The sequence below is a fragment of the Apostichopus japonicus genome, chromosome 22, assembly GCF_037975245.1.
Source record: "Apostichopus japonicus isolate 1M-3 chromosome 22, ASM3797524v1, whole genome shotgun sequence".
NCBI classification, from domain to species: Eukaryota; Metazoa; Echinodermata; class Holothuroidea; order Aspidochirotida; family Stichopodidae; genus Apostichopus; species Apostichopus japonicus.
Window position 1 is genome coordinate 17,103,948 of NC_092582.1, and position 16,923 is coordinate 17,120,870.

General features: G+C 37.7%; 1 protein-coding gene across 2 annotated transcripts; it reads right to left on the reverse strand.

The window, feature by feature from the left end:
* Positions 1-767: 767 nt before the first annotated feature.
* On the reverse strand, positions 768-7,195 carry LOC139963939 (uncharacterized). 2 transcript variants are annotated; one of them, XR_011791797.1, is made up of 3 exons: positions 6,974-7,195; positions 1,269-6,839; positions 768-1,134 (listed from the first exon to the last, which is right to left on the reverse strand). XR_011791797.1 is itself a non-coding variant. In XM_071965179.1 (2 exons), the coding sequence occupies exon 2, from the start codon at positions 6,243-6,245 to the stop codon at positions 1,719-1,721; it is 4,527 nt and encodes a 1,508-aa protein (XP_071821280.1). In that variant the 5' UTR covers positions 6,246-6,839; positions 6,974-7,195; the 3' UTR covers positions 1,148-1,718. The 2 variants fall into 2 exon arrangements, 1 of the variants encoding a protein (XP_071821280.1); XM_071965179.1 differs by lacking the exon at positions 768-1,134 and having other exon boundaries at positions 1,148-6,839.
* Between the last annotated feature and the right edge of the window lie 9,728 nt (positions 7,196-16,923).

Sequence of the window (16,923 nt, forward strand, 5' to 3'; positions counted from 1 at the left end):
TATCAGGATGAAATAACTGGTCCCCAATTAACCTCCTTCGTACATACCTGTTATATGATATTTCGGCGGGTGATTGCGATGGGGGTCATCAGCCAAGGCTTCAGTGGGTATTCTGTCTTCTTTTCCCTTCCTTAGCAAACTACTCTAGTTCCACCTTGTTGAAAACATTTCCGCATTTTCGACCTGCATTTAATGAAAAAAAACTCAACCCACCTCACCACATCTTTCCTGGCGCATATTGGCTGAAATGCGCCGGCCAAAATACTTCTTTTCCCTTCCTTAGCAAACTCCTCTAGTTCCGCCTTGTTAAAAACATTTCCGCGTTTTCGACCTGCATTTAGTTTTAAAAAAAGAGGCCTACAACCCCTCACCTTCCTAGCGTATATTGACTGAAATGCGCCGAAAACTCTTGTCCCTCCCTGGACAAAGTCCTCTAGTTTCGCCATTGTAAAAAACAGTTCCGCGTTTTCGACCGGCATTTAGTGATAAAAAAAGCCCAAGCCCTTCCCCACCCCTCGTGGCGCATATTGGTTGACTTGCGCTCAAAAAACTTCTTCACCCTCCCTTGACAAAATAATGTTCTCATCCATTGTAAACTTTCAGATTTCCGCGTTTTCGACCAACATTTACGGTGAAATAGCTTTGAACCCGCAACACTTCCTGGCGCATATAGGCTGAAATCCGCCCAAAAAACTTCGTCACCATCCCTTGACAAATTCCTCTCGTTTTCCGCGGTTTCCACGTTTTCGACCTTGCTATATAGTGTCACGGATTCTTTTCAAGAGAGCAGTCGACAACGGTGTAAAGACGGACAGAGAGAGTATATGAGTTTCAAAAGGTTCAATATAATTACTAACAACAACAATAAAATTAATCACGGTTACATAGAACAATAAAAAGTCATCATTTTCTATATATATCCTTTTAACGTTTTAACTTCTATACTTCATATGGCATCCTTTCCTTCTTATGGTTCTAGTGTTGTTTCGTTGAGGGTTCTGACAACGTGTATAATACAAATGAATGTTCTTTCTTTCTATACGAGCGTCGGCCTTTTCCTTTTCTTAGTTTCACGTTCTCTTTCTTTTCCTCGTTCAAGCTTTAATTTAGCCTCTTCCCTGCCTCTTTTGCCATCTATAAAAGTACCAAAAACACCGAACTTAATTCGTAAAGTAATGAGTCCATGTTATCTCAATGAAGGTGGAAATTGGTTTCTTTTGAACTAAAATTCTGAGCTAACATGTTGTAATTAAACAAGAGCAACTTACGGTTTTGCTTTCGGTTCAAGACCGAGATAGAAAAGAGAGAGCACGTGGCTTTACTGTTCTATTTATACCCAATGCCGACGGAATTCCGATACTCGTTAACAAAAAGCTGATTACGTAATGCTTAAGGATGCACAAAACCATGGCTAAATAATTAGCATCCAATTAAATAAACATGTAAAGCAATCAATAAAATACTTGAGGGGGTTATCCCCGAACGGGTTGTGACATTTCACTCCCCTCCTCTTGAAGAAAATGTTTCATTTTCTTAATACTTTTAAACATTTACAACACAACCTTTTCTTAACATTCTTAAACATTTGTAACTTTTTATGTCTTTATATTCTTAGAATTTGTAACTCAATTATTTCCTTATAGTAAACAATACTATTACGATACACTGTTCAACACTTTAATTACTTTACACTCCTTTAAGTTCATACAATGATTCAGTTACGAGATCAAACGACTTAGACAATCTGCACCAACATTTGATGAACCCTTAATTGCTTCAATTCTCAATTTATAGGGTTGAATACTTAGAGACCATCTCATAATACGTGGATTTGCTAATCTAGCCTTTTGAAGAAATGCTAGAGGCTTATGGTCTGTTTGTACGGTAAATTCCCTACCGTAGAGGTACCGTTGGAATTTGTTAATCCCCCAAACTAAAGCAAGGCATTCCTTCTCCATGACAGAATAAGCCTTCTCTCTTTGTAACAGTTTCCTACTTGCGTAAGCCACAGGAAATAACTCGTTATCATGCTCTTGTAAGAGTATGGCTCCTAATCCTAAATCTGATGCATCTGTTCTAAGAATAAATTGTTTTGAAAGATCAGGCAGGTGCAAAATCGGAGAGCTGGAGAGCTTATTTCTCAAAGACGTAAAAGCTAATTCTTGACTGTCTCCCCAAACTAATTTGTTAGGTTCCTTATTTTTAGTTTTGTCAGTGAGAGGGGATGCTATCGCAGCATAATTAGGTATGAAACCCCTATAATATCCAGTCAGACCCAAGAAAGATCGGAGTTGTTTCTTGGTCTGTGGTCTTGGTGCAGCCTTAATCTTTTCAACTTTATCCAATTGGGGTTCTAATTTTCCTTTTCCTACAACATGACCTAAAAATTCTATCCTTTGCTTTGCAATGCAGCATTTGCTAGGCTTTGCTGTCAAATTTGCTTCTCTGAGTCTCTTAAATACTGCACTAAGTACGTTTAAGTGTTGTTCCCAAGTTGGAGTATAGACAAGAATATCATCCAAATAGCAGTCTACATGACGTAATCCTTTGAGCAAAATTCTCATCATACGGTTAAAGGTTGCCGGGGCGTTAACAAGCCCGAAGGGCATAACATTAAATTGGAATAACCCGGAAGGCGTGGCAAACGCTGTTAAATGTTTACAGTTTTCTTCGACTGCAACTTGCCAGTATCCCTTACTAAGATCTAGCTTCGAAAAGAAGTGATCTTGCGCAAGATGGGTTAGTATTGCATCCATACTTGGCATAGGTTCAGCATCAAATACTGTTAGTTTATTTAGTTGTCGATAATCTATGCAGAAACGGTTACCCCCGTCTTTTTTCTTAACAATAACTATCGGTGCACTGTATGGTGAATCGGATCGTTCAATTATTTTCATTTGTAACATCTTATCAATCTCTTCCTGAACAACTTCCTTCATAGCATGTGGAATAGGGTACTGTTTTACTCTTAAAGGTTCATCAGAAGTAAGTTTAATACTATGTGCTACAAGTTGGGTGTGACCTGGACGGTCAGTTAACACATCCTTGAAATTATACAAAATTCTCTTAACTTTCTCAGTTTGCGCCCATGTTAAGTTTTGATTGACCTCTACATTCTGATACGTTTCCTCTACCTCGGTTGGTGTCAATTCTAGGTGACCTACATCTTTACTCTCCATATTTTGGTTAATATGACCTTCCTGAGTTTCAGGATCTAATTGTGCATCGTGTTCTACAATTACAGCACTGCACACCACATCTACCAAACCACCATCATCAATTCCCTTACACTCTGTGGTCATACTTTTGTCCTCTGCTTCTCGATTAATATACCGTTTTAACAGATTTGCATGAAACATTTTGATTTTACCATTAACATCGATACTATAGTCTAATGAACCAGACTTTTGAACTACTTTGTAGGGCCCTCGCCACTGTGACACTAATTTGTTGGTATCACTTGGGAGTAGGAGAAGCACCGAGTCCCCGACATTAAATGATCTATGTTTTGTCTTCTTGTCATAGTTACGTTTATACCTGTTCGACGCTTTTGCTAACTCCTGACTAGCCATTTTACATGTTTGCTGAAGGCGTTCTTTCAACTCAACAACATACTCATACGTTCCTCGAACAGTGGGATCGTCTACCTCGTCAGCCCATAATTCTCTGAGTATTGTCATTGGTCCCCGAATTTTACGACCGTACAATAGTTCGAATGGGGCAAAGCCCGTACTTTCTTGAGGGGTTTCTCTATATGCGAATAGGAGGGGGTCTATGTATCTGTCCCAGTCACGTGGGCGTTCGGTACACATTCTCCTTAACATGAGTTTTAGGGTCCCATTAAACCGTTCTACCAACCCATTGCAGGCAGGATGGTAGGGGGTAGTCGTAAGTTGACGCACAGATAAAAGTCGACCGACTTCCCTCATCAAGTCGGACGTGAACTGGGTGCCCTGATCAGTTAAAACTTCTCTCGGAACACCTACCCTAGAGAACACAGTTATTAGAGCTTCGGCAACTCTTGTTGTCTCGATACTGGGAAGGGCTACTGTCTCAGGATAACGTGTAGCATAGTCTACAATTGTAAGTATGTATCGGTTATTTCGATCAGTTTTGGGCTGGATTGGTCCGACTATATCTATAGCGACTCTCTGAAAGGGGGTCTCGATTAAAGGCATGGTACCCAGGGGTAATTTACCGACCCGACCCTTAGGTACAGTTCGTTGACATACGTCACAACTTCTGCAAAATCTAGTTATATCTGCTTGGCAACCTGGCCAATAAAAATCAGATAATATCTTATGTTTAGTCTTTCTAGCACCCTGATGTCCTCCGAGTATCGACTCATGGGCCATCTTCATGACAAAATGCCTGTATGCTTTGGGAACTACAAGTTGTAAAGTAGTATCCTCAACTTCGCCACTAATCACTTTAAAGTTGCGATACAAAAATCCATTTCGCCACACATAACTATGAGTACGCCCAAACCTATTGAGAGGTGCCTCCTCATGAGAATCCGCTAATCTTCTACATTTCGACAAAGTTACGTCACCCATTTGAGCTTTCTTAAAATCCCCCGTTTTAACTTTTGGTAATGCCTTTGGAACATTAAGTTTTGGTAACGGTTTTCCAATGGCAGCTCTCTGAGCCCTAGTTTGAACTGCTCCAACTTTTTCTCTAGATTTCCCATCCGTTGTTTTTGACCAATTAGGGTCTGGATCACCAGGTCCCCTAACACCGTCTATATTTCCTAGGAGAATATCATACAATGGATTACGGAAACAAGAAGCTTCTACAATTCCCGAAAAAAATGGTGTATCAATCCGTAGTCTTGCTACGGGGATTGTTCTTATAGTACCGTCTGCTAATGCCCATGGTTTCAGCTGCCCAGTAAATTGTTCGGGTAAAACCAATTCTCGACGTATAATCACACCATCACAACCACTATCCCTAAGCACACTAACTACTCTTCCATTTACACGACCTTGTTCTACAGGAGCTTTCCGACAAAACTTTACATCACAAGCTGCACTCATCAATGGCAACGTATTTCCACACTTGAGGGTTACTTTTCCTTCATTTACGCAACAACTACCTAACTGACTATTTGGTGTAGACACCATCACACATGCAACTGTACCAATATGATCAGCAGGTTCATATTCGAGTTCATGATTTGCCCATGTTCTTTCATGCGACACATGAGGAACATCTTTCTCAGTTACTGCGGCTGCTCTACTCTGTGGAGTGGTTCGAAACCAACATTCAGTTGCGGTGTGACCCAATTTGTGGCATATGTCACACTGACGTTGCCTGCTAGGTCGCCTTGCGAAAGGAGGTTGGGCCCAGGCTTCAGGACCTACAACTCTACGTCTGTCAGGACGTTGATTAAAACTATTACCTTGCGACGGTTTATTTTGCTGGGAATGGGAGGGGTGCCCTTGAGAGGGTCTTCTTTTAGCTGCAGAATAGTTTTGAAATTCTCCCCCGTGTGCATCTAAGTATTGTTCCGCCATTTTAGTCAAACCCGTTATTGATTTTGGAGCTCTTTCGCGGATGAATAGCGAAAGCTCTTTGGAACATGCGTTAAGGAATTGTTCTCGTAACAGCAAATCGACCAATTTGGTATATTCTTTTGCCACTTTAGCCATTTCGACCCAACGCGTTAAGAGGTTTTCAAGTCGTACTGCAAACTGGACGGGACCCTCCCCAGTTTCTGGTCTAGCCCATCTGAATTTTTGACGGAAACCATGTTCCGTTAGTTGATATTTCCTCAAGAGGGCATCTTTCAATTCGTCGTAATCAGTAGCCTTTGCTACGGGCAAGCGAGAATAAACTTCCAATGCCTTTCCCTGTAGTAATGCACCAAGATTTATAGCCCACTCGCTACTACGAACCCAATTTTGTGCAGTGGCAAAACGCTCAAATCGTTCAATGTACGCATCTAAATCATCAGTGTTATCATTGAACGGTGGAAGCTTGGGTGCAGGAGCCCTATTCAATAAATTTGGCCTATTGTCAAACTGTCTGTTACTCTTTGAATCTTCTAAATTTGTCTTAAGTTCAAGAATTTCCTTTTCTTGTCTTTTCATTTCTAGTTCATGAGCCCTCAAATCACGCGCATTTGCATCAGCGTCTTTCCTAGCCCTATCAGCTCTTTCTCCCTCTTCCTTTACAAACTTATGTAAATCAGCTCCACTAAGCCCAAACGACGCGCCTAAGTCCGCCAGTATTTGAGTATCCATTACAGTAACTACAAGTTTACAAGCTCGGTCAGGTAGAAACACAGTTGGCCTTCAATAGGTACTGATTACTGATTAGGTACTGATCTTAAATACTACAACATATAATATATTACGAAACACATATAATCTCTCTTCTCTAAACCCGATGTCAGTTGTCTGCTCCCACCTTTAAAAAGCTTTCATAAATTTCGTTTTAATAAATTCCCGGACAGGCCCCCATAAATGTCACGGATTCTTTTCAAGAGAGCAGTCGACAACGGTGTAAAGACGGACAGAGAGAGTATATGAGTTTCAAAAGGTTCAATATAATTACTAACAACAACAATAAAATTAATCACGGTTACATAGAACAATAAAAAGTCATCATTTTCTATATATATCCTTTTAACGTTTTAACTTCTATACTTCATATGGCATCCTTTCCTTCTTATGGTTCTAGTGTTGTTTCGTTGAGGGTTCTGTCAACGTGTATAATACAAATGAATGTTCTTTCTTTCTATACGAGCGTCGGCCTTTTCCTTTTCTTAGTTTCACGTTCTCTTTCTTTTCCTCGTTCAAGCTTTAATTTAGCCTCTTCCCTGCCTCTTTTGCCATCTATAAAAGTACCAAAAACACCGAACTTAATTCGTAAAGTAATGAGTCCATGTTATCTCAATGAAGGTGGAAATTGGTTTCTTTTGAACTAAAATTCTGAGCTAACATGTTGTAATTAAACAAGAGCAACTTACGGTTTTGCTTTCGGTTCAAGACCGAGATAGAAAAGAGAGAGCACGTGGCTTTACTGTTCTATTTATACCCAATGCCGACGGAATTCCGATACTCGTTAACAAAAAGCTGATTACGTAATGCTTAAGGATGCACAAAACCATGGCTAAATAATTAGCATCCAATTAAATAAACATGTAAAGCAATCAATAAAATACTTGAGGGGGTTATCCCCGAACGGGTTGTGACATATAGCAAGGTCGATAACGCAGAAACCGCGGAAAACGTTGATATCGAACCCGGTATCTCGATTACCGAACTCGGTTTATCGATTTCCGCGTTTCCGCGTTATCTACATGGCCGCATGCAATGCGCTAGTGCGCGGTACCGGTCATGTTCGCCACTCAGGTATTGTAATAATACAAATATCGAGAACGATTGGACGTCATTTCAGTGGAATAGAAAGATTGACATCGACGCGATCCCGTGACAAAATTGAACAATATGACTGGCTTCTACGGTCAGTGTAAACACATATTGATCAGTGCAACGGATTCTTCATAATATATTGAGTGAATTTTAGTCTAAACTCAGTCCAATACACTGAAAACAATTTCAATCGCACTTCAAACTGAAAAATTCAGTCTATCATTTTAAGAGAGTATGCCTACTTTTCTTTTACAAAGCTATGGATGTGTCGCTGTACATAACTATTGGGAAATTAAGAAGACGATGCGCTTTCCTTATACAAGCCTGTCAGTATTTCATTAAATTAATTACACTTCTTAATTAAGTTTAAAAAGACTCAAAAACAATACGTCAACTAACCCACAAGTAAATTAAATTCGAAAAAGTGTTTTTACAATTTTCTTTCTTTAAAAATGTGTAAACGAAATGATTTACCCTTCTTACGTATAACGACAACCAGACAATAACAACTCTTGTCACATCACGCGTACCATTAAAGTGGTCTTAGCTCTCACTTAGTACATATCCATTTATAGAAATACAGCTTGGCTTGCCTCTGAAAGTGGTAATTATGTGTAAATTGTCAGATTCAAAAGCACCAGGGGTGCACTCTGTTCAACCATAACACTTGCGTGAGACGCTCTCATTCAAGTCATTGCCAATTATGCAAAGCCAATAATACGCATTCACACGGTGGTACTGACACGGTGATTACCGTTCTCATGTTCTCATGCCTCCTTTAAGAAGTTATATATTGCTGCCCTTTAAATTAACTTTAAAACTAAATGGCATCTCTTTGGTGATTGTACTGACATCAACACCTGCTATTTAATAGTTATTCATTGTCATAATTGAATCAAAGTATATATGTTATTCTTCTTCTTCTTTGGTTAAACTGAAGTAATGACAATAACTTCCCCAATTATAACATAATTGTATTGAACGGTGATCTGGATCTTCCTAAATGTAGAGCGGGTCAAACGAAAGAGTGGTGAACTTTATTTGCCACATACTTAATACCTATATATAAACTTGGTTACGTTACACAAAGATAGCAGTTATTCCGTTCAATAGGAAACGGAAGGGTTCTAAGCTGTAAAAGTATCCAGTAACAACCCCCCAGTGGCATAGATGAGTATCAACATATGGAGTTGAGTGCAATTGAGTAGGCGGAGAGAAACCCGACAGGAGTTTGGTGTCTTACCCAAGAGAAAACCCCATACATTCAACGATCTCCCAGATAAGGATATTGGCATATTCCCTGGCACTATTTTCCTCGAATTTCTATACTTTCTCTTTCATATTTCGACTTTATTCTCCATTATCTCTCTCTCGGTCGAAATTTTAGTTAGTCAACTATGTTTAACTTTGGTCTGAATGAAAGTGAATAAGAAAGACTTGGAAGAGAAAGTAATTAACCGGTGTAATGAAGTTGGTGTAGAAATTGAGAGAAATTACATTTGTTATTTGCCATCGTTTGCTAAAGTTCCTGAATAGGAACCCACGGTGGTTATTCACACTGATAGGAGCGTTTGAAGTAGTCAATTGAAAGTAAATATTGATGTTCGGAGAAAAGCCTCAAAGAAGGTTCTGAGGAAGGATGAGAGGAGTATAACAAGTAATTGTAATCATAACAAGTATTGTTCCTACAAGTTGGACTTTAAGGGCTTCTTAAGTCAATCTACAAAAAGGACAATATCCAGTTCGATTTAGATGCATGATATTCTTCAATCGAAATTTGAAAGTTATTATTTCCATTTTAACTCCGTTTTGTGCTAAGATAATAAAAACCTCGTTGTTATTTGTCACATCAATTGCTTCTGCTTACTGTGCCACAGTTTCAGAACTTCTATCTGTAATCTTATACTTTTGTTTATGTCTTTTTTGTCTTTTTTTCTTTTTGTCTTGTATCTCTCTCGTGACTTCCATCTGAACTATATTATGTGTCATCTCTATTTATAAATATATATTTGCCTCTTATACTCCCTTGGAGGATACATTGCGGATATAAACGGAAACGAAAACAAATAATCCACTTGGGGAAGATGGTTTTAAGTAGGCAGTATTTTGAATGCTTATGTCAATGTTTGTGCGTTGGATGTCGATATTTGGAGATTTTTTATTTCATAAAATATTATTTTTTGCTTCTTTTTAAAGAATTATGAGCTAAATAAAACCATAAAAAAAAACACATTTAATGCCTAGCAATCTGTTTGTTGATACAATGATAGATAACCGATTTAGCACTTCCGTCGAGTGTAGGCCTAGTCGTGGTATCGATTTTATTTTGTTAACTTTATATCCATTCCTGGCATTGACGAAACTTGGTTGCCTATAACTACGGTGACACAAGTCTAATGTAATATTCACGGTAGGCGGCTTAAACTATTTGAGTGAAAGCATTGGACAGTAAATGTATTTGTCAACTGGAATAAAAACACAGATATTAGCGAATATATGACATACTACCGTATAGTATACATGCATGTTGGTACTCATTTTGCAAAATCCAAACAGCTAGCTAGAAACTTTGGAAACAACTGACAAACAACTGTGGTGTCAACAATGACATTACAGTTGTTTGCTTCAAGTTCACTTCAGATGTATACTCATCTACAGTCTGGGAACAGCTTAACTTCAGAGATACCTGGAATTGAATCATTCAAATTTCACCGGGATGCCAGACGCAGTTATTTATGAGACCATGGATTAAGTATAACCCTTTCAGGATAATACTTTCATGATGGGACATTTAGGTTGAAATGGTAGTATAACAACGGTGTTTTACGAGGGGAGGAGGCAGACAGGGGCCTCCATATTACCACCCAATGACATCGACTGGTTTAAGTCTGGTTAATCATCTTTTGCCTGTTTGCAGTCAGATGGTTGTACAGCTATGGTTTTAATTTGGTTTACCCTGTTTGCCCATTATTCAACAAGCTTCGTTGGATATTTGGCATTTGTCAGGCTTTAAGTTTGATCATTGCCAGGCTGCATGGTAAATGTCACATTAACATTTTATCGTTATTTACTGTAAGTACTTCCCAAACAAAAGACTGGCCAACATAATAGCCGAAATAATTGTTTCTTGACCATGAAACACTTTGAAACTATAACAATCCAGTAACTCGAGGAAAACGAAACACCTTAAGTCTTGAAGAGGCGTAAATAGAAATGTAGGAAACATTATTTGTAAAATAATTTCTGACAAACAGCATGAATTCCAATTTTAGTTTACTACGAGATGAGTCTCGCAAAACATTTCTCTAATAGCACAGCAAAATGAAATAATATTGCATAGGCATAGAAATTAGGGATGGAGGTAATCATTTTTAATATAATTTTTATAACGATATTTCTCATTCTTTTGTAATGAACGACAGTATGCCCACATATATGTTCTGAACGAAATCACTTTAGACTTGTTGATATAATGATACTGTGGCCGTGCATATGCATACATTACTCTCTTAAAATGAGAGACTGAAATTTCAGTCTAATCGACTGAAATTTCAGTCTAATGATGGATGGGATAAGGGATCAGACTACTTAGACTGAATTTCAGTCTGAAATGTAAAGACTGAAGGTCAGTCTTAATTAGACTGAATACTCTGCAGTCTAATAGACTGAAAATGAAACCACTTTAGACTGAACAGTCAGCAGTTTAGACTGATTTATTGCAGCACCAGTCTTAATTAGATTGAATACGCTCAGTCTATTAGACTGATATCAGACTGAACAGTCGGTCCTTTAGACTGAATTATTACACATCACAGCTATACTGTCAATCTTATAAACTGCAAATCCTGGATTGAACAAGCTTTTCTATTGATCCTCCGTGTTGGCTTAGTGCTGGAATTCTTCAATATAGATGCATTAAAGGCCATCAAAGACAACATTCAATGATCTGTTAATGCAGGGGAATTTACTGAAAGGTGCTACTTCATGGAGTGACTTCGCCTTCACATCCAATCATGTTAGGCTATAAAGACCAAAAAATCGTTGTGACAGTCACACACAAAGTACATTAAAAATGGTATTCCATCAAGAAATATAATTGTCAATATCCACCGTACAGTAATTTTATTTCCACTAACCCACTTATATATTCTTATATAATTTTCGTTATCATATTAAAAAAAAAACAGAAATCAAAACTACAATATTCTGAGGGATGTTCAACACAACATGTTATCTTTCCAACAAACGTTCAAATTATAAAGATACTTTACATAACAGTGACATATTTTCAGTTCAATATTAATCTGTCAAATTTCTGCTTGAATTGGGCCATCTAAAATGTTCTTTAATTTTTTTGGAAAAAGGATTAGGTGAGCTGAGAACAGATCAGTGGTGTCGCCAATGGGTGGCCTGGGGAACCCCTCCCCCGAGAGGGAATTCACAAATAGACATATCACCAACCAAGATTCAAATGTCTGGCAACACCACTGCAACAGAAAGCACTTTAAATTCTTTGTATATTACCACCAGGTGGTAATACCCTGGAATTCATTGACAACACAGCTGTAAATTGAGTCGTTATATACCCAGCTGATCCCATCTCCCGATCTCACTGAACTTTAAATTTTCCACTGTAAAGGATATAGTAACTATACGATCCTGCCTTTAGAAAAGGGATAGGATGGTAACACGACGATAGTACAATGGATCTGGTACATTGCCTTTTTTCCAGTTGTGAATCATTAATGTATAGTAGCAACAATTTCTTAGAATGATTTCAAAATGGGGAAAACATATGACAAATTTTCAGCAGGTTATTTATAAAATATTAGGAATGGTTAAACTATATATCAGTGCCGTCAACATTTAATACTTTGTGTTTCAATGATATAGATTGGCGATTGCTAAAAGTCATTATCCAGCACACACAAACAACATATTACAAGCAGTTAACAGCCTAACCCTAACTTCATAATGACTATTAGATAAACATGAATTATTATATACTGCATTCACAATTTCATGATATGGCATTCATATAAAGCAAATTTGTATGCAAAAACAGCACATGTGACTATTATACCACCCTCAATTATTTCTTAACTTTCTGATAGTAATCATGTATAGTGATTTCGATTGGGATTTCAATCAAATTTTGAAGTTTTATAAATTATCTGACGTGAATCATTTAATGTCGGGCTCAAGCTGAAAAAAAAATGTCACTCAAAGTCGACTAAAAAATAATGAGGAAAGGATATTCTCAAATGGAATTTTCTACAGTTACTGAATTTATAATAATCAGGTTACTTGCTTTTCATGGCAAGTTATGGAATATTGTGCATAATAAATAATATGAGCTTAATTAATTGCTTAATTAAATAAACCTTCAACATAGTGAGTGCAGTGAAATGTGGGAACATTAAAGTAAACATTAAAATAACATGCTCGAAAAATCATAATTAGATCAGTATCATTAAAAAACATTTTTGACAACCAAAAATCAATGAAATATTTATTTCTGGAGCCCTATTCATATAAAACTGTTGGTAAACTCTGGGTAATCAATTTAACATTTTAGGGTATGTGTTAGTTACTCCTTAAAGGCATTGAAGGCTTGTCGCAAACAGCATGCAGCCATCTGAAAAAGTTAACTTTCTGTTGCTTGCAAGTGATGTTTGTTCGTGTCGCTAAAAAAGACAGACAGTAATGAAACGTGATACCTTGATATCTTTAACTGGACCTGAGATGTTCATCGCTGTATCGTTTATACACTGTGATGTGGGTATTGACCGCAGCTGTATGCACTGACTGTACACTAGTGTCTAATTACCGACGGTAGCAAGCTGTGTTTGTATTTTCTGGGATCGATGGCAGTGTCTAACACTTCTGTCACACCTCATTCGAAACTAGGTCAGATTACCGGCATTAGACGTTCTTTTTGCGCGAGTCTTCACACCCTTTTAAAGTTACCCTACTCTGACAGACGGGGTTCCGGACTACAGAGCAATAAAATGTAACATTCACTCCTTGAAATTACTCCATGCTGACTGCCCTTATTGATGTGGCAAGGATACGGACTAGAGACTTCACTTCTGTTGGTTGCAAAATTCCATACACCATGGAAGCATGGAACTCACAAAACTAGTGTTGTAGAGGGGGTGTATAGACTGAGTATAGTCTATGTTAAATGTATGTTCTACGCCTCTGTCCCTGCTGAAATGGCCAGTTTATCTGCCACAATGAAGAATTGTTTGGGGTTCAATTCTGGTCCGAGAGATAGGATGAAAGGCTGCCAATATTGTCCTTGTCTGCCCTGTGCTGCGCTCTCAGTATCTGTGCCCTCCTGTTTGGTGAAGATAAAAATAAATGTGGTAAAGGACAAGCAATATGGTATGAATCAAAACATTCTTAAAAAAAGATATGTTGAGAGGTAGAGTTCGATGTGGACTAGACTAGAATAATATTTAGGAGAGAATGGAGAAAGAAGAACATGACTGGCATTGTACGAAGGAGATATATCAATTCATGATAGGCAGCAATATATATGTCATCCATGGCGGGTGAGATGTGTTATGTGAAGGTGGATTCAAATTCAACCTAACATTTATGGGTTATCATGTTGATTTTGGCAGGTACATGGTTACCAAGCAAGGTTTGTTGTTAGTTGTTTTCAGAAATTTCTCTTTTTAAGGATAAATTGTTCGTGACATCTCCTGATTCCATTTCATCAGCATAGAAAACCAGTGAACAAGGAATATGATTTACATTTTAGCCTACTGATTTCACTAATATGTCTATCTGCTTTTAAAAGAAACTGATTTCATAAGATTAGTGAATGGTAATATTACTGTAAAATCTTATAGTGAAGACTGATGGCCCACTATATGTTTAATAAAATAGCAAAAGCATACCAATTCTTTTCCAGTTTCCACATGATTTAAATACAATGGTAATTGTTTAACAGAATCGTGATAGCTTCATGCTGTAATGGCTGTAGCAGTAACTACATTTTTTCAAATAATTAAGGGTGCTTACAATCTATGCATAATAGTACTGTGTTTTGCAATTTCTTCAGCATTATTATGTTGAAGTATTTGTTATGAGGTTAACCTAGCCTAGATTCATTTGGGACGATCGAGTACATATTGCAGTCCTGACAAGCGTGCTTATTCGCCCGACGATTGGGTACATATGCAGGACAGGCGGCTAATTTGCCAGACGATCTGGTACCGTGATAGCTTCATGCTGTAATGGCTGTAACAGTAACTACATTTTTCAAATAATTAAGGGTGCTTACAATCTATGCATAATAGTACTGTGTTTTGCAATTTCTTCAGCATTATTATGTTCAAGTATTTGTTATGAGGTTAACCTAGCATAGGCCTAGGCTAGATTCATTTTGGGACGATCGAATACATATTGCAGGACAAGCGTGCTTATTCGCCCGACGATCGGGTACATATGCAGGAGAGGCGGGCTGATTTGCCCGACGATCGGGTACATATGCAGGACCGACGTGCTTATTCGCCCGACGATCGTGTAAATAGGCCCCACCAATTATAACAATAGCCTAGGCTAGGCCCTATTTTCTATAGTACAGCCTAGCTAGGCCTACCTCGCGCACAAGCCTAGAATAACTAACGTTACGAACTGCCAAGCTTTTATTCTGTATTAATTGTAAAACAACAAAAAACATACATACATACCCTCGTAAACTGTTTTCACTTCTTCGTGGAAACCTTTATTTGTAAGAAAAGTTCTTAAAGACTCAGCCATTGCTAATTTATAACCTTTACTCTAGCTTAGACATACGGTCGTCTGTCTCGTTCATGCCTAGCTGTGTGTACGACGTGCGTACGTACAGTACAGCGAGTACCTGGCTAAGCGAAGAATATAGTAGTATATATATGTACACAAATTGTAGCGCTCGTTGTCACTTATTTTTGTGCGGCGTATTTGCAAGTTTTCGGATGACGTAGGCGCATTTCTATTCTCTGATTGGATACATTTTTCAGTGGAATACAGAGACTGAAAATGGTAAGATGCCATGCCACATGTGATTAGCTGATTGGTTAATACAATCAGTCCAAACAGCGACTGAACGGTGTAACTGATAATATAGTCTAAGTAGAGTGTTTCTCAGTCTAAGCTCAGTGTATAACACTGAAAAAAATTTCAGTCTCAAAGAAGACTGAATTCTTCAGTTTATCATTTTAAGAGAGTATCTTTAAAGTATATACTATACATATACCGTTATAATTAGCAGCTATTTATATATAATATTCCCATTTGAACCACCCGATACACATAGAGAACACAGTTACTACTGTAAATCTTACAGTTTGTACCACAGTAAAAAGTGGATTGTGCTATAAATCGGTAACATGTGCTATTAGGATTACAGTAAGAACTGAGGATATGTGTAATTCCAACAAATCCGTTTGGGATTTGTTGGAATTACAAATATCCTCAGTTCTTACTGTAAACCTAATAGCACATGCTACCGATATATCAGATTTGTCAGCACGACCCAGTATTTACTGTGGTCTAAAACCTTAAATTTACAGTAGTTACTGTAATCTCTGTGTGAATCGGCTGTTTGAACAGGTGAAATGGGTTTCAGTTTTTCAGCGGTTATTTTAGGATTATTGATGAACGAACTGGCACTTAATTACGTTGCACGATGCAATCTTAAGAAAGTTGTCACGTTTCAACATACTGCACGCGTTATGAACTGCAGGAACGGATGACGTGCATATAGAATTGAAGAGACAATCTCGCTTACCTTGTTGTAAAATAGTATAGGAGTATATGTTACCTTTACCTACCATTACGTTTCACTTTGTACGGTCACGTCGTATACACTCGCTGTTCGCTAAAATCCCTTTTATGTCAAACGTATTAGTCCTTCATGCCTGACACCAAGATATATGTGCGTTAATATAACAAGCTATATAAATCTTATCCCTTCAGTTCCTTTAATAGTTGCCAAAGGACCGAATATATGGTAAAATAGGGAGCATACATTTTCTAAATATTTCTCCCTGTATATAATTAAGAAGAACGCACCAACCTATTCCAAGTAATCAATATGCATCGATTGAAATAGAGATAATACAGTCTTCTCATACAAAAAAACAATAGGAATTTACACTATTTGGCCAAATTAATACTAACTCAAATATTTATTTTTAAAGTTGGTTAATGTAAGGTGATTGCTCAAACCTTTGCTACACCTTCAAATAACTAACTTATAATTTACCAAAGTGTATTATTATGGTAAGACAAAGAAGACTATACGGAATACTTTTAGACATACAAAATGAAATAAAACAACATAGTGTGCAATATTTGAGGGTTCTGTATCACATGGGAAAGACATATCTTTCACGCGCAGTTGAGTTACCCGCTCCGCGTTGGTTTCAGAGTTGCGTCTGTATTCTCATTTTTATTTCCAATCTTAAAGTCTGTCCTTGCAATAAGTGGACGAATACATTTCATCCCAAAAGTACTTTCACTAGTATCCAAAGTTTTAAGCACGATA